This window comes from Numenius arquata, chromosome 3 (genome assembly GCF_964106895.1).
Source record: "Numenius arquata chromosome 3, bNumArq3.hap1.1, whole genome shotgun sequence".
Taxonomy (NCBI): Eukaryota; Metazoa; Chordata; class Aves; order Charadriiformes; family Scolopacidae; genus Numenius; species Numenius arquata.
Window position 1 is genome coordinate 27,131,577 of NC_133578.1, and position 26,925 is coordinate 27,158,501.

Consider the following 26,925-nt stretch of genomic DNA (forward strand, 5'->3'; position numbering starts at 1 on the left):
AGGCAGGCAAATGTAAAGCACGGTGACTCACTACTAAAGGGTGTGACTGCTCTCAGGGATTTGTAAGATTTTGTTTAAATGTTGGTTGGTTCCTTCCTCTTCGATGGGATGTCAGAAAATGGAATTTGAAGAGCCTGTTGGGGGCCGATGTGTCAAACTGCCGACAACCCAGATAAAGCTGTTTGTGCCAGCTGTTCCCAGCCCTAAAGGTGATGAAGGAAATCTTTTACCCACCTAACGCCATGGAAATAGGTTAACCAGACTGAAGCAGTAAAGAGCTGCCCAGGATCCTTTTCTTTCAATAACGCCCTCAGGATGGACCGATTTAGTCATGTGAATTCTAATTTTTTTTTTTTTTGAAAAAACATCAATCAGCTTCTGAATAATGCCTGCCCTATGTGTATGTTTTTTTCTGACCTCAACTCAGTCAAGTGAGTTTGTCTTTATAATTATCTTGCCGCCTTCTGGCTGGCATGAAAGAGGATATTAGCTCTATTACTACCAACCTATTAACTTTCTGCTCTCACTCAAACAGCACAGACTGGTCTTTTGGAGCCAAAGGTTTTATGGAGCCAAAGATTTCCAATCTAAGCAGTCTGTAGATAGCACTAATATATATGCTTGTGTATATACTTATAGATAATTTAATCTGAGATGGTTTAGGGGTGGAATATCTCTATTTGCAACAGGGAAATGAGAAGTTTACTAGGCCTTGAACATTATTCACTACAACAGCTACTGCTTTCATAGCAGGACATCACACACCGAGAATGACAGCATTCTTTTACTATGCCCCATGTGCAGAAAAGGGACAGATTTCCACACTGAAAGTTTTCTGAGGATGCTGGTCTGCCAGGGTTGTATCTGTAGAGCCAAGTTCTCCCTAACTTATGATTTACACTCTATACTGTTGAATATACACCACAATATTGGTTTATGGACTTTACGAAGTTGCTATAGACCTATCGTTCTCACACTTTGCTACAGGTAAAAGTCTGACAGTGTTTGCATTTTACTCTACTATAGTCAAGCATTCATGATACGGTACTAAAAATTAAGTCTGTGTTAACACAAGCTGAAACTACCAATACATCTACATCAAGGATATTTTTTCAATTAAAATTTCAAGGAAAAAAATTCTCTTCATAATGTTGTTTGCAGATGAATACTCACTGAAATAATGCTTATTTATAGAGGGAAATACCCTTCTGGAGCACAATTTCCTATCATCCAGTAGACAAATCAATCCCACCCGAATTTTCTCTTTTTCAATTTTTCTCACTTTTCTTACAGCTTTCCAAGTAAAATGAAAATTATAGAGGTTAAAAGCTGCTTTCAACAGAAAAAAAGTACAGGTTTTTTTAAAGTACTGATACTCATGTGACATTCAGAGACACCTGATTCATATAAATGATTACAGGAACTCCAAAGGAGCCATTATGTTTTTTTCTTGCATCAATAATCTACACACAAGGAAAGAATTTACACAACAGAATACAAGGACTCCATGGGAACACTGAAATAAAAACATTTCTACATGACTTTGTGCTTTAAAAAAATGGATTTACCTGTTAAGTCTTTTAAGTGCTTAATGCTAATCTGCCCATTAAAAACTAGTACTCAGCTGACCATTTAGTCTTTTAGTGTGTAAAAAACAATTGTCAAATGCAATGTAAACCATATAGTAAAACTTACTATCTAGTTCATAGGATTACAATGAAGACTAATTAATATCTGTAGTGCTTTAACATATTAAAGTTAAGTATTTTTAAAGTTAAGTATTAAAGTATTTTTCTATGGGTTTAGATACAGCAGTGTTCAACACTGTAAAGAACCCTGGCTAATTATCTAACTCCTGTGTTAAAATACACAGGTTGGTAAAATTCTTCTCCTGGCTTTATTCAAGCACATAAGGATTCAGAGAAAGTAAAGATAGCCTGAACATTCCTCTCAGCATCCTAAGTTCCAGGCCTTGTGACAGTCCGCGTTAGAGCAGTCCCAGGACTATTGCTGAGCTGCAACCGCCTCCAAGAAGTCATTCTTCAAACAAGAACAAGTGAAGCACAGCAGCGTTTTGGCTCTTGCCCTCATCTCTTCCCCTCACCCCCCTCCCCATCCTTCCTCCACCATGGTCCCGTGCCAGGATTTGTAAGGTGGCAATACAAAACCAACAGATGGGCTAAACACCAGCTGACAAAGGGACTGGGAGGTGGTTTCCTAACGGTTCGTTCCTGCCCACTGCCACGCTTAGTTTACTTCTCGGTTTGAGGACAAAAAATATTACCTCTGCTTTTCTTGTAAACTCTTGAGGATACAAATTAATTGAAACACAGTAGGAACATTGTTCTTTAGCAGCTTATTTTTCATTCATAAACACAAATGAACCTATAGCATCACAATGTAAAAATAATCATATTTATGGTAGTGATTTTAAGTTTAAGGCATAACAGGATGAGCTGCATTTACTGACTCTGCAGCAGGCTTTCTGCACTCGCTTCTGTAAGTCACTACATCTCTTCCTGGCCCAAGGAAGATTTTTGCCTAGCCTGCTTTCCTAGCACTATCTGTCAAAATTATTAATTATCCTGGGAAAACACAGGCTGAATATTTGTCCAGGATCTACCTTACAATAGGCACTATTTGCTCCAATGACACTAATAAAGACAACCTAAATTTTACCCCATCTGCTTTTAAAAATAATATTTTGTTCATTTCTGGGTTTTGCAGTTTGTGCCCATCTAGCTGCGGCGTTGTAGTAGAGCTCCAACAGGTGCTTCAACAACACAGCATGGTATGGGAACACACATAAAACAGAAAGATGCATTGCTAGGTGGAGATATATTTACTGTCACGAAACAATGATTTTGTGATAAAGAAGATGGAGTATACAACTGTAAACATTAAATAGTATTTTCAATTGAGCTGTTCTTGATCATGAAAAATGTATGCTGTCCTTATTTTACCATCTGTACACCCTTAAAATGTTAGGGGCAAGGAGATCAAGCAATGATTTTTCCACCCCTCATAGTTTTCTTGTGAGAAGTGGAATATGCCTTTCACCCTAGTTCTGGTGCCAGGCATTGAGTTGTTTTCTATCACAGAATTTCATGTCAGATGGAGGAGACTGAACTGTGAATTCCTAAACCTAGAAAAATATTTTCAGATGTCTGTGCAGCCCAAAGCAGCTGTTAAAGCTCCGCGTGCTGATAGTAACTTCACACCTGTGCTCTGACAGAGCAGGGATGGAGACATACCCAAAAAGACATTTGGGTTCTGAAAAAACATGAACCGCCTTTGGGAGCAGGGCTTGTGGGGAAAAAAAAACACCACAAACAAACAAACCAAAAAAAACCCAAACAAACAAAAACAAAACACAAACAACAAAGGCAACTGATTGGGGGAAAAATGCAGGCCTCACCCACTCCTGAGTGCCTGGGACTGTTCAGACAAGTCTGAACAATCCCTGGGAAGGCTCTGCACTTCACAATACCGGTTGCACTTTCACAGTTCAAGTACCCAATAAACTGGCAGAGAAAAAGCATTCATGATGTTTACATCAGTTAAAATTACACTGATGTCAATTCACAAGGGATATGAAAAGCCAGACAGATCATGATATGTAGCTTTGTAAAAATGGCTATTAAAATCAGCATTTCTCCCTCTCCTTCAAGCTGTACTATACCTCTCAGCGCAGTACTTTTTCTATGGTTGACAACATAACAAATATACCCAAGGAAAATACAACCTCGTAAGAAGAAAGTGTCATCCTTTGAGACCTGATGTCAAATGAATGAATATTCATTCAAATAAACATCTGTTATATCCACATGTTGCTGTAGTAAATCTGTCTTAATAAGGTACAAAAGGCTGGGAAAATAAAATTTGGGCTGCCTTTTCAATTAGTCTCTGTTAAATGGGCTTTCTTAATTTTCACTTCCTGAAAGCCACAGAAGCCACACAACATGTAGTAGCTGACGTGGTGTGCAACCCTTGACCAATCTACTTACTTTCATTCTGTAGACGCACATTCTTATAGTACTTTTTTTTTTATGCCTGTGTTAATTTTTATCTGAAATAAAAATTTAAACACTTAATCTTTGCTTTCAAAGCTCCATCAAGCCTCATCTTGAGCATCAACAGAAGCTGGGGGGGTGGGGGGGTGGCTCTCAGTGCTGACTGATAGATTTTTGATATTGCCATGCTTCCCTTTTACTAATTATGCCCAGATTGCTCATCATGCCAGATACTGTTTATGCTAGGAATTTTCTACAGCATACCTCAGGGGCGAATTGCTTGTAGTGGTGATCTGGGAATTCTCTATAGCCTACTTTAACAAACAAACCTCCAGTATTCCTCCACATCACATCATTCAACTCTCTTGCCAAATCTTCCCTGTGCTTTTCAAGTGAGCTAACTTCAGCCACCCAGAGAAGGGTATTCCCTGACACACAGATTGTTTATTCCCTCTAGAGGATAATACACGCTCTCTGACCCCTTGATCCTGCACAAGCTAAGAAAACATAGTAGTTTTAAGTCATTAGGCTGTTGATAATGAAAGCCCTTGAGGTAAAAGCCATTGAGGTGAAAGCTCTTGTGCTGGACAGCAACGTTAGTCCAAGATTTCATGTAAACTGCACAAACATTTACAGTAATTGTTAATTCCTTCTCTGCTGAAGCCAGTTATCCACAACCTCATCTACTTTTCACAGACAGAATAAATCTTCTTTTACAAGTGGATTTTATTGCCAGTATGATCAGACTCCAAGTTTGGAATATTTAAGTTATTTCAATTAGCAGATTGCTTTTATCACACAGCGTACGGCTGTTCAAGTACACACCACCTCCATCCTGTACCATCTCCCTGTGACACCTACCTCAACTGCTATCAATTATTCCCTTTCCTCTTTGAAACATTTAGAATTTGGCACGTGGGCTGCTCACACAACAACTCCTAATCCTGTTTTTAATCCTGACTCCTCCTAGGAGGAGCGGAGAGGCTGCAGGGTGGCACTCCTGCTGCAGGGGGGTGCAGCGTGGCGTTGGCGCAACAGGGCGTTGGGTCTCCTCGGCTCCGCACAGGCCTCGGCCGGCGGGACAGCCAGGGCCGCCGCTCCGCTGCTGGGGCTCCCGCAGACACGGGAGTTTCTCCAGTCCCCGCGTGTGAAGATGTGCCAAAACCGGAGATTTTTTTGTAGGTGAACACAGGAGGGAGGTAACAGCAGGGTGAGAAACCACCAGCAGTCCCAGTCGTGTGCCGGCCGCCCGCATCTGTCCCTACTCTGACACCGGGCCCGAGGCACGAGGCGAGCTGTGAGGTGCGAGGCTGCAGCGGCCCAGGAGGAGGAGGCCGGGGATTGCAGAGGCCCCACGGCCTCCACCGGGCAGCAGCCGTCGGTGGGCACCGGCCTGACCAAGCCCGCGGTGGTGCCCCGCAGACACTGGGGGGCCGGAGGCAGGAGCCGGCCGAGACCCGGGCTGGGCCAGCGGCTGCGACGGCCGGAGGCCGCGGGCCGGGCCGGGCCGGGCCGGGCCGAGGCACCGTCGAGAGCGCCCCCCCCCCCCCACCTCCCCGGCGCGCCGCCGCTTTGTCCTTGCCCGGCCCGGAGCACGCGCGCTCCCGGCCGCGGCGGGAGAGCGCTTGCGCGCACCCGGCCCGGCGGGGGGCGCGCTCCGCCGGCCGCCAGGCGGGAGCGAGCGCCCCCTTCTCCCCTCCCCCCGCCCGCCGGCAACTCCGCCGGCGGCGGCGGGCGGGGGCGGTCGGTCGGTCGGTCGGTCGGAGGCGGCCGGTGCCCCCCTCCCTCCCCCGCCCCCGCCGGCGCGCACCCGCCGCCCCCCGCCCCGGCCCCCCGGCCCGCCGCGGGAGCCCGCGCCGCAGAGCGGGGCCCGCCAGCGCCACCCGCCGGCCGCGGGGCCGCACCGCGCCTCCCCCCGTCCCCCCCTGCTCCGGCTCTCAATGTTCCACACTGCCCGGCCACAGAGCCGCCGCCGCCGCCGTATAGCCCCCCGGCCGCCTCCGTCCCCTCCTCGGGCGCCGCGGGCCCGGCCCGGCCCCCCGCCATCCCGCCCCTCCGACTCAGCAGCGGGACAGGACGCCGGCGAAGGTAAGGGAGAGGCGGGCGAGGCGGCTGCCGCGGCGGCTGGGCGAGCGCGGTGGGGGGAGGCGGGGAGGAGGCGGGGGGGGGGGGGGCTGGTAGAGGAGCTTTGTTCTTGTTTTCGGCGCTCGCTGCCTGGCGGCGGCCGGGGGGGCGCGGAGCCGGCCCGAGTTCACGCCTCACTTGGTGCACACGCACGGTGCGGTGCGGGGCCGGGCGAACCGCCGCCGCCGCCCGCCGAGCCCAGCCGAGCTCAGCCGAGCCCAGCTCTCCCCACAAAGCGCGGCCGGGCGGGCGGCCGCCTCCAGCCCTGCCGCAGCTCCCCGCCGCGCTCCTCCTCGGCCCCCCCCCCCCCGCGGCCGCTGGGGCAGCCCCCCCTTCCTTCCCCGTCCCCCCCACCCCCCTTCTTCCCCGGTCGGCGGAAAAATGTCGGTCTGCCTGGTGGAGCTGCGCGGGGAGCGGCGGCGGGGAGAGCTGTGCAGAAGGTGCAGTTTGAATTATGCTTCTTCTTCCCCCCTCCGGCAGCTCGGTGGTGGCCAAATGCAGTTCTCGCTGCTGGCCATGTAAATAACCGGGGCTGCTGCTGCCCGAGTTGCTTTAAATGCATCTTGGGGTTTTTCCCTTTAAAAAAAAAAAAACAACCAAAAACAAAAACAAAAAAACCAAACCCCCAACAACAAAAACCCCTCTTTCTCCCCCTCCACCCTCTCCCTCCCCCCCAGCCCAGCCCTTTAAATGCACAGGGCAAGTGTACATTTCCATCTGAAATCAACCCGAGTGTTATTGGCAATATATTTTCTCAGAGAGAGGGGGAGAGGGGGGGGATCTGGCGTTTGGACCCAATAAAATGTTCTGCTCCAATGTAAATATTTACAGGGTATTAGTGACTTTTTAAAAAACATTTTCAGTGAGGTCTGTTATTTACAATGTGTCATAAGTTATTAATGTTCATTGCTTAAGTACCCTGCTAAATCTGTCTCATGCCTTAGAACAAAGTCGACAATTGGCATATTGTTTAAAGTATGAAAAAAATGCGAGTGGGTTTAAAAATTGGAAATATCTGTATTTTCGGAAGTGTAAATATTTCTTTGTAGCTGCCAAACTGCAGCCCTTGGGGACAAGACAAAGAAGTATATTTCGGTTAATTTCTCAGTGAAACGGAGTTGTCACTGATTCAGGTGTTCTCCGGAACTTGGAGAATGGCAAGAGAGAGTCCTGCCTGTTGTATTAACTCTGCCTTTGTCTTCTCTTTCCCCAAAAAAGTTCCTCACGATGTCCAGTGATAGGCAGAGGTCAGATGATGAAAGTCCGAGTACCAGCAGTGGTAGTTCAGATGCCGATCAGAGGGATCCACCTGCACCTGAACCCGAAGAGCAAGAAGAACGAAAACCCTCTGCCACCCAGCAGAAGAAGAACACCAAACTATCCAGCAAAACTACTGCTAAGCTATCTACTAGTGCTAAAAGGTAAAGGGGATAGTAAAACATTCTGTAGTATGTTTGCACAGTATTTTGAGTCACAGTACTTGCATTGCCCTTTTCAAGGCAGAGGGGTTCTTCTTCTAAAGCTCTATGGGAAAGTGAAGTACCAGCTACTGTAGTACAGGGGCCTGCCAGGCAGTGTCTTCATTAATCCATGTTTTATTGGGGTAATAGTTACACAGACTTGTCGTGCATGCTTTGAAGACTTGTTTCAGAACTTGGTAACTTACAGGCTGGCTGGGGGACACCTAAATACGTTTTGTATTTGCAAAAATGCACAAGAGACTGTCAGTTTGATCTATCTTTCTCAAAGTTAGGTTTCCATGCCTGGTTGGTACAGGGTGGAGTCCTCCCGGTGTATTTTATTATCACATGTAGACTGATGACAAGCAATGCTCTTTAATTAAAGATGTCACAAAACCCCAGTGGCTTCTGTGGGTCTTATGACTAGCTTTTCACGTCAATGCCCAGGAGAGCCTTACACACCTTCAAGTAATGGGTTCATTCAGCAGTTCTTTCAGGAGAAACTTAGGTTTTCTCCCCTAGGATCTGCAGATTCAAACCATGGGGTTCTACAGGTAGCCTTTACCTTTAAATATGAAAATCTTCAGGAACTTTGTTTAGTTATATCTGTTGCATTTTTATTTGCATATAGGGTTACTGGCAGTCTAGCTCTCAAGACATGTACTGTGATAACTTTCTGTAAATTCAGCTGTGTGAAATAAGCAAACTTCAAATCACTTGATTCCAGTGGTCATTGGAGATGAGACATAACTTTCCAGTCCTTTCCCTGGAGTTGCTTTTCTTTGCAAGCATTTACAAATATCTCGTAGCAAGAGAAGCTGTGCAGTAGCGATAGTAGCTTCAAGTTTTGCTTATACAGCATTAACAATGTACTTCTAACTTTTAGGAACACTATAGTAATTTTGCATTGGACTTAAATTCAGTAAATGCTTTTTGAAATGTCTTAAAATTGCTGCAGAGTAGGACTGGGTGGCTTTGATGACTTTTGGGCTTGTTAAAGAAACCCTTTGAAATAGGGTTGGCTAAAGAAATAAAAGTTCTGGAACTACTATGTAGGCTTTGTAATTTGTTATTACTTACCCTTTTTGAAAAGCCTGAGATGCAAGCTTTCAAGACTGAGATTTCCCCCCTTGCTTTTATTTCACTTAATTGTTGCAAGTCTGATTCTGTATATCTCGAATAGTTCAGTAGTCTGACTGAACTTCTTGGTATTAGCGCAAGGATGTGCAGAGCAGTTTCTGTTAGCTCATATTTTAATACTTGCTATTCACATGAAATTTACGGTCTTGCTCCTATGGGTCCTCTTCTGAAGAGAATTCTTATTTGATATTTTAAAGAGGAATTTACAAAAATTACCGTGTAATTACACCTCTTATGTACCTGAATAAACTATTAAATTGACAAAAAGTTTTCCACTTCCAGATCTTAACACCTTGGGGATGGTTGTAATAGAGTAAAGCTAAGCACAGATTATTTCAAGTTATTATATCACTTTTTATCATGTAAATACAGCTACTGTATAAGGTTGGGGGAGGAAAGGCAGCAGAAGGTGTGGAGAGAAGTAAAGTTGATCCGGAGAGATTATTCCAGTAACAGAGACAGCCTGGCAGATCTGCAAATCCACTTTTTAAATACACTGCAAAGTAGTAGGTAAAATATTGTGAAAAGAGCGTGGCTGCTGCCAGCATGGTTTGCTTCTTTGGCCTCAGTCACAGGTCTGCAGCGCTGGTTTAAAGTCATTGTCAAATCTGCCTGTGCAGCCGTGTCCGTGTCCTCCCCCCCCCGCCTCATTTGCATATTAGCTTGAAAAGAAAATCTCTCTGGTAAAAAGTGCTCGGATGTGAAAAAGAGTTACTTTTCTGAATACTTGTGGGAAATTTCTACCCAACTCAGTTGTAAGTGTTCTGTTTACATGCAGCGTGGAGCAGGAAAAAAGCTGCAAAGTTTCTCAGCTGTGGGATTTGGGTTATGCCTCTGAGAACAAAGAGGAAGCAGCCATGTTAGCATTACTGAAGGCAAAGCCAATCTTGCATTTAACTGCATGGTGGTAGAGGGCAGTGTAATTCCCTGATTTATTCTATAGACTATCTCAAATGCTTTGTGTCTGTTCTCATTTCACCAACAGAATCCAGAAGGAGCTAGCTGAAATAACCCTTGATCCTCCTCCTAACTGCAGGTATGTAACGGCTTCTTAAATTGTGGACAGTGGTAGATTAATGTGCTGAGGCTAACAAATGGGAAACTTAGTGTTTACAACCGGTGACTGTTAGACGAAAATTCTGTACAGCAGATTGAACAAGCTTAGGGAACGTTTGATATTGAAGTTTGCTATTTTGCCTGCATGTCGGAGGCGTAGTCATTAGTGATTGATGTACATAGTAGAGTGTATTTGGTTTGTTTTCCGTAGCTGGTCATTGCCTTGGTGAAACATTAATTGTATGAACTTCAAAATACGCTGAAGCTTTCAACTTAATGTCTGCATGTAGTTTGAACTGGCTTTTTGAGTGCCAGGTTTATAGAGTTATCACTTCATTCTGAAGTAAAGGTAAAGAACCATATGTGATTTTTATATGCTTTCTCTTAGTGTGTTGCTTAACAGTTAGATAAGATGAAGTACCGCCTTTAAATTTATGTGTCTGTTGGTCAAAGTTATAGTCTCTTGATAGATAATATTTTTAAGGAAGTTCCCAACTTGGGAGACACTTGTGTTAGGTTTCAGAAAATGAAATTGTAAGCTTGGAAGATTCAGTGATTTAGTTTTAGATAAAGTGACGGTGACTGGAGCACTTATCTGTAGGAAAGTTAAATAGTAGCATAGCTAGCTAATTTCTTTAAACCTTCTGCATGTTTTACTTTTGTTTAAAGGATGCATAAAAATTCTTGTTAGCTGTGAGCAGTAAAGCTACTTTGAAATAATGTTTCTTTCATTTGACGCAACTCAGTGAGATTTCCAACTGCAAGGTATCTTCAGATTAATAGCTCGTGTGTAACAGCAAGCCTTGTATGTGTGTGAAAAAATGCTGGAAGTGCTTTCTGATTTTATGTTGGAATTGTTTGGCTCTTTGAATAGTTGGAAAGGTTTGGTGCTGGTCTTGCTAATTCAGTAAAATGTGAGTTGTTCTGCTGCCTGACTAGTCTATGAGAACAGGGGCTAACCAGTGCTGTGTTTTATTGAATTTGTGGTAAAGGTGTCTTACCCTGAGGACTGTGCTGTAGATTGCCCAGGCAGTCTGATGTATTTGCCTGCAGGGTCAGCGGCTCTGTCTTTTCAATTGAGGTGAGCTCTGCTGAGAGAGCAAATGTCTGTTGGGTTTGGGGTTTTTTGGGGGGGGTGACAGTTTTGTTTTGCTTTGTTTTTAAATAACTGTGTTGAATAACTTTCAACAAATTACTGGGATCTAGTTCTGTGTTGGTCACACACTTTATACTTGGACCCTTAAAGGGGCGCATTGTATGAGAGAAAATATTTAAATGAAATACAACACCAATGTTCTACCTTATAGTTGCTAAAAAGATAACTGTAGCAGATTCCGGTACAGCAAGTTACAGCTTGGCTCTTAGAAAGAGAAGCCTCTCCCCTCATACTCTCCAATACAATCTGATATTTAGCTCTTTGGGAAAGCACGTTCCTCTCGTATTAGCACAAAAGTATTGCAGAGAGTTTTTCTTGTGAGCTGGTACTACCAGATGCCCAGGAATGCTGTTGAGAATTATGAAAACCCCCCTCAATGTGTCTAAAAGTTATTCAAGTTTCTCTCCTACAGAGCACAGGGGAAAAGATTACTTTTTGTCAGTATAAGGAAATCAGTTCTTCTGTTCCCATAAGTATTTTTAAGAGGAATGTAACCCTTTTACTCAATAGCAACTGTATGATGCACCTTTTGCAAAATAAAAAAAAATATTTGTGAGAGATACTGGCTTCTCTAACAGCAATTCTGGGTTTTCAGGATGAACAGTTTGAACAGAGTTTCAGTGCCCGAAGGATTACTGTTACATTGGAATTGACTTGTTAGAAGGAGCCTTTCTGGTATCAGGAGGTAAATGCAGCTGTATGTTATGTGCAGGGCAGTTGAAGCTGGTAACACGCTTTCTTATGGGGTGTAGTTGCACAGATTAGGCAACAGACTGACAGAGCAGGCATATGGACACCTCTTCGTTGCTCGCCATACAACAAGCAGCAGAAAGCTACTTATTACATTTCTTGTAAAAAGAAAAAGAATTTGTAAAAAAAGCCATTTAGAAGTCTGTATATCTTGGGCATATTCACTTGCGCTTTAAAAATAAAAAACCTCATGTCATAAGTTCTCCCAAAGAGATTTCTTCATGCAAAGTTGTTTCTCCTCCAGCGCTAGAGCAACAGACTCTCTTGGACGTTGGTAGTTCTTCTGGTTATTCAGTTACATAAGTGATAAAGAAGTAGCTATTTTTAAACTATGATAATGGCATGTATAAAACATTAAATGTTACTTTAACAGGATACATTACGAATACTGAAGAGTATGTTGAACTCTCCTGCATCCTGGTGAACACTGATGGGTGCTGGCTCTTCTCACCTGTCGGTGTAACTGCACGTGGAGTTGCTCCATCAGGGTGATCTAAGGCTGATTTAGCTACTTAAAATTACACTGACTGGGTGCACTGTGGTTTTCATGCAGAAGAAGTGTAGGTTTCCTCAGCAGTGAGATTTCCCACGGTCACATCTATTGCTGTTACATCTGTTTTATAAAAATGCCAGAGCCCCAAGAGAGCCCCGTTCCTGGGTGTGCTGAGCAGGCCTGGGCTGCACATTAACTTCTATTTTAGGCACTGGGATAGAAGAATGACAGGAACAGTAAAAATGTCTAAATAGCAGTTTTTTGCTTGCTTGTCTCAACAGTAGAGATTGATTTCTGATTCTGTTAATTGGCCAATGAACTGTTAGAAGAAGCCTGGTGTCGTGCATCACGTTGTTGTGTTTGTGAGCAGTGAATGCGAACTGCACCTTGGGGGGTACCAAGTATAAAACTTAATATCTTTATGGTGATAGCTTTACTGTTGAACATACAGTGATACTCTAAATTCCTGTGATTTCAATGTGATTTCCAAGAAAGATAAAACATCAAACCCAATAAAATTAGATTTGATCTTAAGCCACTAAAGATGTTGGAGGGAAATTAAGTACTGCTTTCTTCCCGTGTTTTCTCCTGTCCAACAGAAGAGCCTGAAACGAGTCAGTCACTGTCCGACATGCACCGTAGCACTAGGACAGATAGGTAAACTGAGGACACAGGTATCTGATCCTGTTTTTTCTTGCTTTTTACTGGCTTAACTCAAACCCGTGCTACTAGGTGCAGTGTGCTGTATTTAATTTCTTTTGTGCTTTTAATAGCATAAAGCAAAGCTAAAAAGGTCTTGGCCCTATTGCTTCTAGGCAGCTCAATTTCAAACCACGGCCAAGCGCTTATACATACTTCAAGGTATGGAAGTGTGCCAAACCCCACCATTATACATTCTCAGGAAAATGCTGCAAAGATCTTGCACATAATGCATGGTAAATCTGGGCTGCCGAGATGCTCTTAAATGGGTTTGACATATCTGGAATAACTATTTTCAGTTCATGGCATAAAACTGTTTAGACCAGAGGTCACCGCTCTGTAGTTAAGGTTATATCTGAGGCTACTGTTCTGACCTGCCCAACTTGGAGGCTGGAGCTCAGGGGGAGCAGGGCACAGCTAGCTCCGATGCTCGTTGTACTTCCTGGATTTTAGGGCTGGCACAAGTGGGGCTGCTCCCAGGGGTACTGTGATTTATAGCTGCTTCCTTTAGCTGTTCCTCGTTGCCCTGCTGATCCACAATAGCAAAAATATGTACTCCCTGTCTTCTTTGCTCATTCCTCCTTGTTTCTACTCCAAAATTAATCTTTGTTCATCTTCACAGGAAAGTTTTTGAAGTTCAAGTCAGTATTAAGTAAATTTATTAACACCCATGCCAGCTTAGCTTATAGTTTACAACCCATTTTATAACAAATCCAGTTTGGTATAAACTTTGTAGGAAATGAAAGCAAATACCAAAATCAGTGTATCCGCTCAGAGCTTAATTCATGTGGTTTAAAAAGAGGTGAGTTAAGATAGTGCATCTCTCTCATGCAAACGGGAGAATTTAAGCATTTTATAGTCTCTTCTGTCGGTTGGCTTTAATCTCTTCTCTTTGTTAAATTAAAGATCAGACATGGGAAAGCAAGTGGTTGAAAAAAAGGCCAGACAAAACACGTGCCTTAGAGCACTGGTCAGAGAGACAACTTTCCTCCTCCTGCTGCTGGGAAATGGCAATTCTTACCAAGGGAGAGCTGCTTGGATCATCCCAAAGGCTCCCTGCTCTGTCTCATCCTCTAGCTAGTGAGTTCCTGACCTGATAGGTCCGTTGAAATGATTTTCCTTAACAGGGATTACTGTCTCAATTACTATTTATTTTCAGGCCTTGTATGCTAATATATACTAACGTGATTTCTTGAGCAATACTGCAAAAGTTGATGATTTTGCTGTTTGTAGCCCCTCCTAGGCTTGCAAGTAGGTTGATAATTTCTGAGTAGTTCATTTTTAAAACTACTTATTTTAAAATAACACTCCAAAGTACGTGCATTGACCACAATGGGAGCAAGGCATGTAGGGGTTTTGTTTTAATGCAGGATTCTTCTGCTTCCTAATGACTGCATTTGTCCCTTTCATTACTGCCACATCTTGGGCTAATTCTACGCTGCAGAGTGTTGCCAACCCAACCCCACGGTCTGGAGTTTGACACAAAGAAAAATGCCTGCAAAATCCTGGCAGACGAATGCTATTACTGGTTTAGTTATGGACCTATGAATCCAGATGTTTGTAACTGTCTCACTGTGGTTATTACCCCATCAGTGGGGAAGCATTGCAGTATGTATTTAAAGCAATATTGTGAAGGTATTCTTCAGACCAGCAATTTAAGCTCTTTCAATTGAGCTGTCTGAAACAATGAGGAGCAATGAACAATCGTGCTGGTGGTGCAGGCTCTTCCACGTGCAGAGAGGTAGCGCTGGATTTGAGCTAAGGCAGCCTTGTGTTAGCGAGGAAGGTGCCGCAGCTAAGCTGGTAGAAGCCTGCCTTTTGTTAACATACTCTATCTACAGTAAGGTTATAGGCAAATGTTTACTCTGCAAACAGTTGTGCCTGTTGAAGATGTTACTGCACAGCGGTGGTTTGCTCCAGTTCTGCCATGGAGGTGACTACTCCAGTCACTAAGTGAGGCAGATTCATGTGATTGCTCCATAGTGCTCCCTGGGGGGAAGGGGGAGAAAAAAAAAAAACATCCAAGTTTGCTTAAACGGTTTAAATAGGTGATTCAAACTAACTCTGCTGGATTTTTCCTCCCTCCCTTCAGAGCAGGCATTGTTCACACAAAGCATTTTGTCAGACACACCAGGATATGAATAAGTCAATCCATTCCTTTGTCTCTCAAATGTAATGTTTCCATCTCTCCTTTGTCAAAGCCAGGCGTTAGTTCTGTTGCTATTTTGAAATCAGTAGGGGGAGGTATATTCTGAATGCAGTCAAATACCAGGCCCCTATACAGTAGAACAAATGTATGCCCAAGTCTTCACACCTACAATTTTTTTTTCCAGTCAAGCTGTTGACTTTTCAGATCAATGGCAGTCCCCCAGTTTTGTGTTTATTCTTTTAATTTCTTATTGGTTAAATGTCTTCATATTGCTAAATATTGAGTCTCACTGAGAAAAAAAAATGTCAGTTTTGCTTGTTTTCCCCTCTGCAGTGAAAACCCCAACTGTGAAGGCTAAATAGTTCCTTATAGAAGTTGGTTAAGGTATATAAGAAATGGTATATTAGTAGTATGTACAAAAATGCCTGTATTGAAGCTGAATAAGCAAAATTTAAAAAACGTGGCCCAAACCCTAATTGATAATGTATCTTCTGATAGTTACATTATACTTTTTATTGGCTCTCCCTGCCCAGCTCTTTCTCACCACTGAGTGCAATAAATGCATGCTACGAGAAAAGAAAGCTGGAGTTTGCAGAATGGTTCTGAGAACACAAACCCACACAATTATTGTGTTAAAACACTTCCTTCCCTATACAGAAGTTTGCAGTTGCAGTTACAAAAATACAGTGAAGAGGGTTCACAACTCCTGTAAGAACATGTTTGAAGTAGCTCTCAAGTGAATATGGAAATACTACTTTTTAGTATTGTCCTGCTTTGAACGTAGTCCTGCGGTTCCTTCTAAAGCAATTCCTTCGTTGTTAGTTGCTGAATGTAAATCAGTGGCTCCCAGTGATTTAAAGATATGTTTATCTAGTGGTAGCCTTGATTTACCTAGAATTATTTCTACTAAGCATTTTCTTCCATTCTCTTTCTCCCCTCCTTCTTTCTTACCAGAAGAGCATAGTCTAGGTCAGAGTAGGAAGGTGTGATATAATTTAGCACAGCAATCAGAAGTCAGGTATTTCTGTCCATTTGTAGTAACAGCCCGATTCTGCCATCTTATGCGTGCAGAGTGGCTTTTACCCTATTTGCCAGTAGCCAGTGAAACTGCTTAAGGAGTAGGGATGAAACAAATGTTTTACTGAAATGCCTTTCTAAATTTAAGTGTTAAGTAGAGCTAGAGTGCACTGTTATTTAACATGCTTTTATTAAAAAAAATGCAACATTGGAAGATTGTGTAACTCCTCAATGTTTTGAATTGTGAGAATATTTAAATTACTTGCTACTTAGATGACAGATCCACTAACTCAAAATGCCTCAAGTCTTTTTTTCCCCTGTGCAAGTATCGACCTCTTGCAAGCTATAAACCAAGGTATTTTACCAACCCCCACACAGTGAATTCTCGTGCAAGTTATCTCACTGGCATAATTAAGACAGGGTTATGCAACACAAATCAACATTTTCATACCTACAGATTTGCAGGTTAGGCATCTGTGTAAGCAGTGTCCACAGCGCTGTCATACATGCTCTTAAATGTCTGCGTTAGTCAAAAGGTCGTATAAATCTTTCACCAGTTTTCATTAGCATTACTGTAAAAATTAGAAGAAAAAAAAAAATTCATGGCTGTCTACTCTAGAGTTGTAGAAATAGTTCAAACACTTTTCTCTCAGCTACTGTGTTAGAGAACTGACCCTCACTATGTCTAAGTTTTATCTGGAAACAATAGAAGAGCCCAAGCTGGACCAATTTTAGACAATTCTGCAAGCATTGTTGTGCAAAAATTTGTGAAAACCGCGAAGTAACGTGTCCTTAGACTTAAGGACAAATCTGCTTTTCAAATATCCATTTGTATAACTGTACAAAGGCCCCTCAGGCTCTGTGATAAAACTGATTAAAATATGTCATGTATATATACATATTTCTTTTTACACTCAAACTGTGCATTGCTCACCACTGCCAGCCTGTCATATTTAGTCTGTGATAAACAGTATGTATGGCAAGGTCCTAGCATGCTGAGTGCTTCCCCATCAGACTGATTTGTCTGTGTGTATCAGTTACTCTGATTGGATTTTATCTTTACTTTTACAGACTTGGGACGCCTAATTTTAATTCAAATTAATAAAGTCCAGATATAAGAGAGTCAGCTAAACTACATTGAACCCTTTATTTAAAATGAGTTGACTACATCATATAAAATGGATGTGTGGAGATTTCCTGGAGCTGGTGTAACTAGGATTTGCATAGATGTGGAACATTTCGAAACAGGTAGCACAGACATCATGAAAAATACCTTGAACATGTTTTCTGAGTTCAGGGCTAAGTAGGCAGGAGCAAGGATATCCAGCTGCCATCTAGGACAGGAGCGTGCATACCATTAACCTAGCCAGGAACTATGCTGTAACTTTAAATTGATGCCTTATTTTGAGCCAGTAACTGCTAGTGATAAACGAGTCCAAGCCTGCTTGCGATAATTTGGATTAATTTTCCCTGTGCAGAGAGTGCAGTATACTGTTATTTAGTTCAGAACTGTGGCTGAAGCAGTTGTTAATTTTATAGTACTTACTGTAAAACAGACTGGCCAGATCTTTTAGGAACTCAGATACAGATTTAGTTGACAGTGTTGAAACGACTGTTCTAAGCATCACTTTCAAAAACAAATGAAGGGAGAGATAGCCTTGATGAAACACCGTGGTCACCTGTAGTTATCAGTGGGTCACTTTAAGGCTGGAAGAATTTGTAGAGAGGGTCTGTAGAGGACCATCCTGCAGTCATTAGTAATTGATGTTTTCATTATTGACGTGGATACTGGACTAGAGCATATAAATATTGCATTTGCAGGTAACAGCAGGGAGGAGGGGGTTGTATGCACATTGAAGGACAGGACTAGAATGCAAAGTGATGTGGGCAAATATAGGAAGTGACCTTAAAAATAGCATGTAATGGAACAATGAGAACTGCAAGGCACAGCACTTTAGTAGGCATAATAGCTGCACAAATCCATGGGGGAAAAAAACCTGGATGAGGAGCAGTTCTTCAGAAAAGGTGTAGCCACTCTGAGGATCATGTGCTTTCCAGGAATCAACAACAAGAGGCTACAGCAAGAGAAATAAATAGAACATCAGTCACAATGGGGGGGATGTATTTAAAAAAAGAAAAAAAATGTGTTGGAGACATGGTATATAAAGCCATCCCATTCAGTTCAACACTATTAAATGCCAGCTGAAGTACCTTATCCAGTTTTAAGCATAACACTGCAAAGTGTCATGGGCTGGCTGGAAAGAATACAGGTTAGAAGAAAGAAAGAATAATCTTTGGATGAAAGATAGCTGCTGCAAAGGAAATAGGGCAATTGTTGCTAGTCCTGTCTGGTGGTTATGGAGAGCAACTTAAATTGCCATAATGAAGAACTAATTCAGACATAAGGAGTACCTAGCTATACAGACAGTAGCCAAGGAGGGGTGGGTCTGCATTACCAGAGATTTTTAAGAACAAAGTTTAGACAAATGACTGGCAGGAGCAGTTTAGATACAGTTGATTCTGTCTTTAAGCAGGAAATGGACTAAGTGACCTTTTAAGGGCCAGTTTGACCAAACTATCTGTGATACCAGATTTAAATGACAATGTTAAAGGAAAGCTCATTAGGAAGTGATTTTTCCCCTCAATAAAAAACTATTTTAATCAGGGTTTTGTAGTATAATCATTCTGGAAAGTATACAGGTTCTGTAATTTCAAGCAACAGCAGTTGCAATTATTAAAAAAGTCACTGGAAACGCACAGGTTTTTTTCCTGTTGTCAATTAAAAAAAAGCAGATGTCTAGTGATTTTTCTGCTGATTTATTATTTACACACACACACTGCCTTTGGCTTTGTTTTCATTTTGGGTCCAATCCTACTTTCCCTGCACAAAGTTGTTACCTCCTGCTAACTAGAAATAAGCTAGGCACCTGTCATCAGTTCTCCAGAGGTGTATCACTTTTGTGAGAAACTAATAGCACTGGCTGTGCAGTAGATCTTGATTTTTGATACTTCATGTGCTCTGTGCTTGGATTCTCTGCTTTTGTTCCACAGGCGCGTAAGTACCTCTATCACTGAGATAAACAAAAGCTAGGGACATTTTTTCCCTGCTTCATAGAGGCAGTTTGCAGTAGATTTGCAAGCCCTGATGCATCTGTGCACAGCACCCCAAATGGATCCAAGCACATCAGAAAACAGTTGTACAGCATACTGCCTCTGACCATGGATCCTATCTCTAAGCACCCTCTGGAGTCAGGGCTCAGAAGATTGTAGTGAAAATGTAAGCAGCCTGGCAGGTTTCCAGCTGATGAGTTAATGCTGCTATAAACTTCAGTAGTTCCTCTCTGAGGCATGCAGAAGGGTGCAGGCGCTGGGAAGGAAGCCAACGAAGGCAAAGAGCAGACGGCAAAGCTAAAGGCCAGCCTCAAGGATTCACAACACGATTGTCTTTGAGGTGGGTTCCTCCCTTGCCGGAAACCCTTCATGTATCTTCGGTGGCAGGGCTGGGAACCAATAACCAAATTAAGGTATGCATTCAGCGCATAGCCAGCCTGACTTGTGGATGCTTGATTAGCATAGCTTGAGTGAAGGTAGCTATGCCCAGCGCTCAAGCCACCCCATGAAAAGATTAGCAGTACAGGGCTGCAGAAAGCCAGGGGTTCTCAATCGTGCCAGGTCAATTCGTTGAACTTGAAGCTGCAGTGAGGTGGTTTAGGTTTGAACTCAGGTTATCACTTCACTCTGAAGCCTAGACATGGAAATCACCAAAATATTGAAGACGAGTAAACCAATAGAGCATCAGCAGGTCAGATTCCATAGGACAAATGGAAAACGGCAAAGAGAAGCATTTTTGTTTTGTTTCTGTAAGGGAAGGTTAGCAGCAGAAAGCTATTTTTGTTTGCAATTCAAGTAAAGCATTTAGACTGCTTTAGTAAATGCTTTGAGCAGAGTGAGTTTGGAGGAAAAAAAAAAAAAAGACATTACAATAGATTAGTAGCTATGCAATAGGAGATATGTTCAGCTGATGGTAATTCTTGCTGTGAAGCCGCAGCCATTGTAGCAGACAATGGACAGCCAGATTCCTCCCCACACAGAGGCACCTTTTTTTAACAAACAAAGGACTTGTCTACTGTGCAGTCACCGCCTGGGGTATGCTCATACTTTAACTAGCTTTTGTCCTTCCCCCTAGTATCCCTACATCAGAGACCTCATCCAGGCTAGAGGATCCACGGGAGAAGTGAAGTGGTGCAGGGTTGGTTAGTTGACATTGAGCTCTGTGTTATCATTGTACATCGGTGCTCATCCTCACTTGTTCATAGATACCTAGGGCATATCTGTATCTTCTTCATTATTATCGATGGCAGAAGCTGTAGTGGGACATTACAGCTGTAATGGGATGTTACAAATTCAGCGACATCTCCCCCTACAGACACTTTAAGGGACCAGTGAACCAAAACCCCTATGCCAAAGCCCAGTTTTGTGTTTGGAGTTTTGGACTTCACCATCTTGGGGTAAAAAAAAAATAATATTGGTTTAATTTCTAGCCTATAAAGCAAAAGCAAAGAGAGGTCTTAAGAGACTAAAATCAAATTGTAATGAATGCTGTAACAAACACTATATTCCCATGGAAGCAAATTTAAGTGATCTAAGTTACACAGCATAACCTATTGCATATTAAGCATAGTCGGAGTGATTAAATAAAATTCTTATGCAAAAGGTAGAAATACTCTACAACCTAAAATTCTACTAGTGTGATTAAACAGTAATCAAATCTGAGAGGGTGATCTTCACATGATAAACTGTTTGAAGCACAGTCTATGGCTGCAAAAGTGTTTGCTTGTCTGGAATAGATATTTTGTATGTTATCCATACAAATTTCAGAAAGCCAGGTAGTACGTTGGTGGGTTGTTTTTTTTTTTTTGTTGGTGGTTGTTTGTTTGTTTGAAGTAACTGAAAGCCAGAATGACAGCTGGTGTACTTACCTATACCAGAGCAAACACACCATAACTTCTTTTTTAAAAAAAGAAACAAGTTACTAAAGTAAAAGAGACATCACCAAAATAGAGTAGTAAGAGAGAAGTAATTTGTTTGATAATATACAGTACCAAACCTTAAATAGATCAATAGATCAGTACATGAAGAAATCATCTTGATTCTCTGAGAAAAATACAGTGAAAGCACTTTTCTTTCAAGTGTTTTGATGGGCTATTTATTTTTCATGGTAAGACCACAGACTAGCATTATATTAAGTCTTTTTGTTTTGTTAAGCCTGCTTGGGTTTTTTGTCTTAGGAATAGAAGAAACAAAATAATTTCTTACCAGTTAGAAGGCAAGCTAACAGTAGCAGTTGTCAATACCAAAACAACTGTTGTAGGCTGAGCACTGTGTGGTTGTACTAGATATAAAAGGCATTCTTGGCAAAGTTCCCACACGATGACAAGTGTGCCTTACTAGAAATTAGTGACGGTGGGGTCAGGGATGGAAAAAATATAGAGTTGTCAGCTGTGCTAATCAGATAAATGTTTTGTTATCACTTGATTTTCTTTCTGTACAGAAAGCAAGCTCTGTAAAAATACACCTTCAGTTAGACTGATAATTCAGATCTGGGCAGGAGGAACTGGGAACTGTTACTTCCTGTGAATTGCACTGGTTTGTCTTTTGTGTGATTTTTCTATGCTTTACATACAATGTCTAAATAAAGCTATTATTTGCTAGAGGTCTAATAAACTTGGCCTGGCATTGTGCAATGGTGATCCTTACTGTTCTCTGTAGTGTTTTAGTGGAAATGAAAAGCAGGAGCTGGTTCTGCAAGTTGGTGCCAAGGTATAGAAGCACTTGTGAGACATTTTGAGCTTTTTCTGTGGAACCATGAGTTTATAGCTCTGAAGCTGTAGTTACAAAGTATGTAAAGCTGTTTTCAGTAGTACGTTCTTTAAAAAGTTATTAGAATGTTGAGGGGAGAAAAGCCCAAAGCTTGTTTTTTTGTTTTGTAACAGTTAAAAGGGTTGCTACTTTAAGCGCTTGCCATTAGGCAGTTGTTGGCTGGAGAGATAGAAAAGGTTTCCTCTGCTTTAGCTAACCTTCTTCACGTTTAGCCTTCTGTCCCTTCAGAAACAGCCAATGAGAAATCACATTACTGTTCGCTTGTTAATAGAGTTATCAGTTGTTTTCAGATTCTTATTAAGGTTTCTTTCTATCCCTTTCCTACGGAGGATTGGTGGTTGCAACAAATTACCTCTTGTTTGGGTTGTGGAGGTTTTCTGGCTCAGTGCTTTGTTTCAGGCGGTGGGTGCGGAGAAGGGCTGTGGAGCACGTCGGTGCTGAGCCCTGCACCAGACACGTCCCAGTCTCTGTGGCCAGGTCAGTCACTGCGCTTCAGCCTAATTCAAATGCTGGAGAAGCTGGTGCAGAATTTGAAGCACGAGAAGGATTGAGTTGGGCGGGAGGGGTGGTTGTGGAATGGATCAAATGTTTGCTGGCTGCTTCTGTTAGGTGATCACTAGTGAAACAGTTACGTGATGATGACATTCTAACTCTCAAACTGAGGTTTTATTAGAAAATCTAAAATTCCTTGGGTCCTTACCCATTAAAGCATGGAGATGAGTTCTGCAGTCTGAGGCAGACAAAGCTTTGCTAGCCTAGAAGTCATAAGCCAAAATTAATCTGTTCTCATAAATACCTAGGGTGCATGTAACATGGGAAAAATAAATCTTTGAACTTGGGACCCAGCTTTCTGGATTTCTTGGCTGCTCAGTTCTCATGGCTGTAGGCACATCACATTGTTGAGCTCCCTGGTACGGCGCTGCCAACTGAAATAGCCTGTGTCCCAGCAGGGTGGTAGGGCTGTGTGCTGCTGGGTCGTTCCCCTCTAACAGGTACCTGTGGCTTCTGTGGACTGCTTAAGTACAGGATTGTGCCATTCAGTGCATGAATGTGACTCTTCATCCTGCTGGATGCTGTTTAGGCGGTTTGCATCGCCTCTGAATTGCTCTGTGTGCTACTCTATGTCCTTAGCTGAGGAGCTGGCTGTGCTTGGTATTTGTGCTGCAAATGGCCTACTTTTCACTAGGGCAGGACTGTAAGAGAGGTTTTAGTAACTCTCTGCTTTGTTTTCTGACAAGTGCAAATTTAGCATGCTTAATTTTTCTTTACTCCTGTATTCAGATTCCGTCCTTTGAAGAGTAAATATAAATAAAATCCATTATCTGCATTGTCAGACTCAGCTGTGGTTGCACTTTTTTTTTTTTTTTTTTAAACATGGGAGTAAAGAGACAGGAGTGACAGTGAGCGTACCTCTTCCTACACCTGAGATCAGCTGGACACCTAAAATCCCCCACCCAGGCTGGGCAACTTTCCAGTAAAGATGACACACACCCACCTGTGTGATAGCAGCTGATTTCAGGAGGTGGGATATAAGAATGCTGTTAGAAAAATACTGCTGCACCAATAGAAATAGCACTTTGATTTTCTGCTTCTTGAAAGTGCAGGAAGAAGAATGGGTAGTTACGAGAGACCATACTGCCCCAGGTCTTAGTCCAAATCTGTTTATGCCCAGAAGTGTTCCAGGTTTGTTAACTTTGAAAGAGCCATTGACTTAACGAAGCCTGAAGGAAAAAAAATAGGCAACACTAAATTGTACAGTGAGCGGTTCATGCAGTGCACTGATTGTTATTTCTGAAAGTAATTCTGTTGATCTTTTCCTGAAGTCGGTTGCTGATCACAAAACTGAAGGGTCAGCTCTGGTTAGTTTTGCAGTAGATGCCATTAGCAATGAATGCTTGATGAGCAGCGTCTGTGAGATGCTGTGCTGCAACTGCTTGTGCTCTCTATATGCAACCTCTCTGCTCGGTACAAAGTCAGCTGGCAGAGTGCAAAGCACTGTGAGTCATCCTGGCACTGCTGGAGTGTATAACTATAGTCTCTGGGCTAGGTGTAAGCCTAGACCCTGGTGTTTATCTGGTCCGTATGCAGAACAGGGAAGAGAAACGCACCGTTGAGCTCTTCTGTCCTAGGGTGGGTGTATAAACTGCAGCATCCTGGGTGCTGTTTGAAATTGCACCAGCTGCTTGTGGTCCCAAGAGGCTGAAACCTCTGTTAGGAGCGAACGTGTTTCTGGGGTGCCCCAGCTCTGTTCTGGAGCCAGCAGTGCAGCATCAGCCAAGGGTACCCCTTTCTCCTGGGGAGGAACAGTTCTGGCTCAGCATGATAGTGGTGTAGCCATGCTCTGCTTGTAGCATGACTCAAAATGACTGCACTAACGGGTATTGTGCCTCTCAGTCCCTCATTTATTAGTTTCTCTGGGTTTTTTTTCTAGCCTCTAAAGTTTTAGTGTTGGAGTCTGGATTGCCACTGGAATAGGAATTTGGGGGAAAAGATCTTCCTAAGTGAAATTTGAAAGACAGAAGCTTTATTATAAAACCTTTCTCTTCTCATTTTTGGTATCTGCAATAAGTTGTTCCCGGTATTATTAATTCTCCTGGCAGGTGGAGTTAATTTATTTGTGTATTAGTCTTCATGCTGCTGGATGAATTATAGATTTAATTATGGTCCAGGTGCTCAGAGCTTTGCTGTTCTTCTAAATGTGAAATATAAAGAAAAAATAAGTCTGAGTAATTTTTTGGCTTGTTGAATAAATGTAAACATCGGGAAACCATGCCAGACTATAAATAAAGAGAGGATTTACTTTGCAGAGAATGTTATTATCTACTCCAGGGTATTCTACTTTGTGGGGAGGATTAGTGCTCTGCATTTTACTGGGACACACTTTTTTACAGCTACTACTCTATGCAGCAGAAGATTAAAAACTTTCACCTGTAATTCCTTGTCTTTTCAGACAAAGTTTCTTTTGCAATTACAGCTGATTACTAGTGGCCAAAGGTTGAATGGAGTTAACATAGTCATAACAAGAAACATTCCCTGATTCCCTGGTAGGTGTAAATAAACTACCTACTTGTAGTATTCCTCTTCATCTGTGTTAGTCTTTCCTTTTCTGCCTGGCACAATTTTATTCACAGTCCTTGAATATTCTCATACTGCATGGCTACTTATTTATGTTTGTTTGTTTCTTGTCCTAAAAGTTTTCCGTCACTTTCCCGTAATCTGTATGGAAATTTGCTTTTGGATGACATTTAATTCCCTGAGAGCTCTTTTCATAACTGGCTGTTCATAGTCAGGCTGGAATACAAAATCCATGACAAAATTCTTTTTTTACTGAGATTTCATAGGGCAAGGGGCAAGTGTATGAGCTATGTTAATTAACTTGGGCTTATTTCTCTTCATTCCTCTGTTGTTTCTAGTTGTTTAATTACTGCCTTTCTGCTTTGTGTCCCTGAGTCAGAAAGAGCATACCATACCTTTCTCACCTTTTTCAGGAAAACTTATGCATGTATGTTTAAATGCTTTTCTGAAGGGAGTGTGAATTGGCCCTGTTTCAGCTGCTGCTAAACATCACTTGGCAGAGCCTATGGAATAATATGCCTGTGTGTCTGCTGCAATATTAGGGACAAAAAAAAAAAAAAGACTATGCTTCTTTAATATAGTTTGCTATTATAGTATGCCATTTATACATGCAATAGTATGAATTTTTCAGATGAATATCAACTAATTTATTCTTGCAATTGTCCCCTTATGCTCCTTTTAATTTGGGTGTCAGAAAAATTTGTATCATGATTTCATTTTTCTTTTTGGGGCTGCGTAAAAGCTACCCTCAGGAGTCCACTGTTCGTCAGACAGAAATAACACATTTGATGCATCTCCTGAGGAAGCAGCCAAAAGTGCGTGTTCTGACCTCATCTTTAAGCTTTTACATTTCCTTTACTAACACTTAATGAAGTTACTATCACAGCCATTACAGATAATTTTGTGAAAGTAGATTATGTAATTATTATAGTTTCTTGTACTGTTTTTAGTACAAAGTTAAGTATTGATGCTGATTCTTCATTTCAGCCCAGTATGCCAATGCCAGTTTGCTGTGGTTGTTAGATGTGAAGTGCGTGTTGGATGTTTGAGTTTGAGGTGGGTAAGGAGTTTGTTTTGGGGAAATCTGTGTGTTTTAGAGCATCTAGATATTTTCATTTGAGATAAGAAATCAGGTTAAATTGAAGGGACCCCTCCCTAATGTCTCTGTATTTTCCTCTTTTCCTTTGCTCATCGCAGAGGATCATTTCCAAAAGTTTTGCCGATATCACTGGACTCAGTTCTGGTTCACTGGTATTGAAGTTTTGAAGAGCTGTGCAACTGTCTTCTTGATATTACTGGTACTAGAGGGCCTAAAAATGGTTTCTTACGATTTTTTTAAGCTCTCTTGATATGCTGCAACTTTTGTTTAGGAAAGGTACACATGCGATTTCTTTATTTGAATACATCTTTAATGTGGCTAAGTTTAGAATAAGATTAGGAAGTAAACTCTTCATAGGGATTTTCCTATTACAGAGCCTAAATTTAACTTCTCTTTTATATAAGCATAATTTTAGATGATGAACTACCTACACTTTGTGGGAGGTTAGTGAATGAATGGACTGAGGGCTGACAATGTAGAGGCTTTCAAGTCCTTTACTCGAGAAGGGAATGCAGTTGATGTCAGCATGTTAATTTGATGGAGTGAATTTATAGGAGGCTTTTACATAGCTGTTGGGTGTTAACTTAGAGCCGTATCTTCATTTGGTACATTTGTTCGTTTGTTGTGTCCTTAGGTTATTTAATAAAACATGCAGTGAAACACTAGAAAAGCTCCTGGACTTGATCTTCCAAACAGCCATTGCTGTCAGTGTTATGGTTTTTCATGTCTTAAACAAACAGTCATATTTCTTTACAGTGAAAGTGTGATTCTGAAGTTATTTACTCTTCATGTAATACTAGATATTCTTATTTTA

General features: G+C 42.1%; 1 protein-coding gene across 2 annotated transcripts in view; it reads left to right on the forward strand.

The window, feature by feature from the left end:
- The first annotated feature begins 5,943 nt into the window (after nucleotides 1–5,943).
- The window catches only part of UBE2E3 (ubiquitin conjugating enzyme E2 E3), a 57,719-nt gene continuing 36,737 nt past the window's right edge, over nucleotides 5,944–26,925 (forward strand). The window contains exons 1-3 of one of the 2 annotated variants that reach the window (XM_074144891.1): nucleotides 5,944–6,101; nucleotides 7,356–7,558; nucleotides 9,723–9,773. In XM_074144891.1, coding sequence (XP_074000992.1) covers nucleotides 7,365–7,558; nucleotides 9,723–9,773 — 245 coding nt within the window. In that variant the 5' untranslated portion in view covers nucleotides 5,944–6,101; nucleotides 7,356–7,364. Of the gene's footprint in view, nucleotides 6,102–6,184; nucleotides 6,578–7,355; nucleotides 7,559–9,722; nucleotides 9,774–26,925 lie in introns of those variants that run through there. The other variant, XM_074144892.1, reaches the window with a different exon arrangement.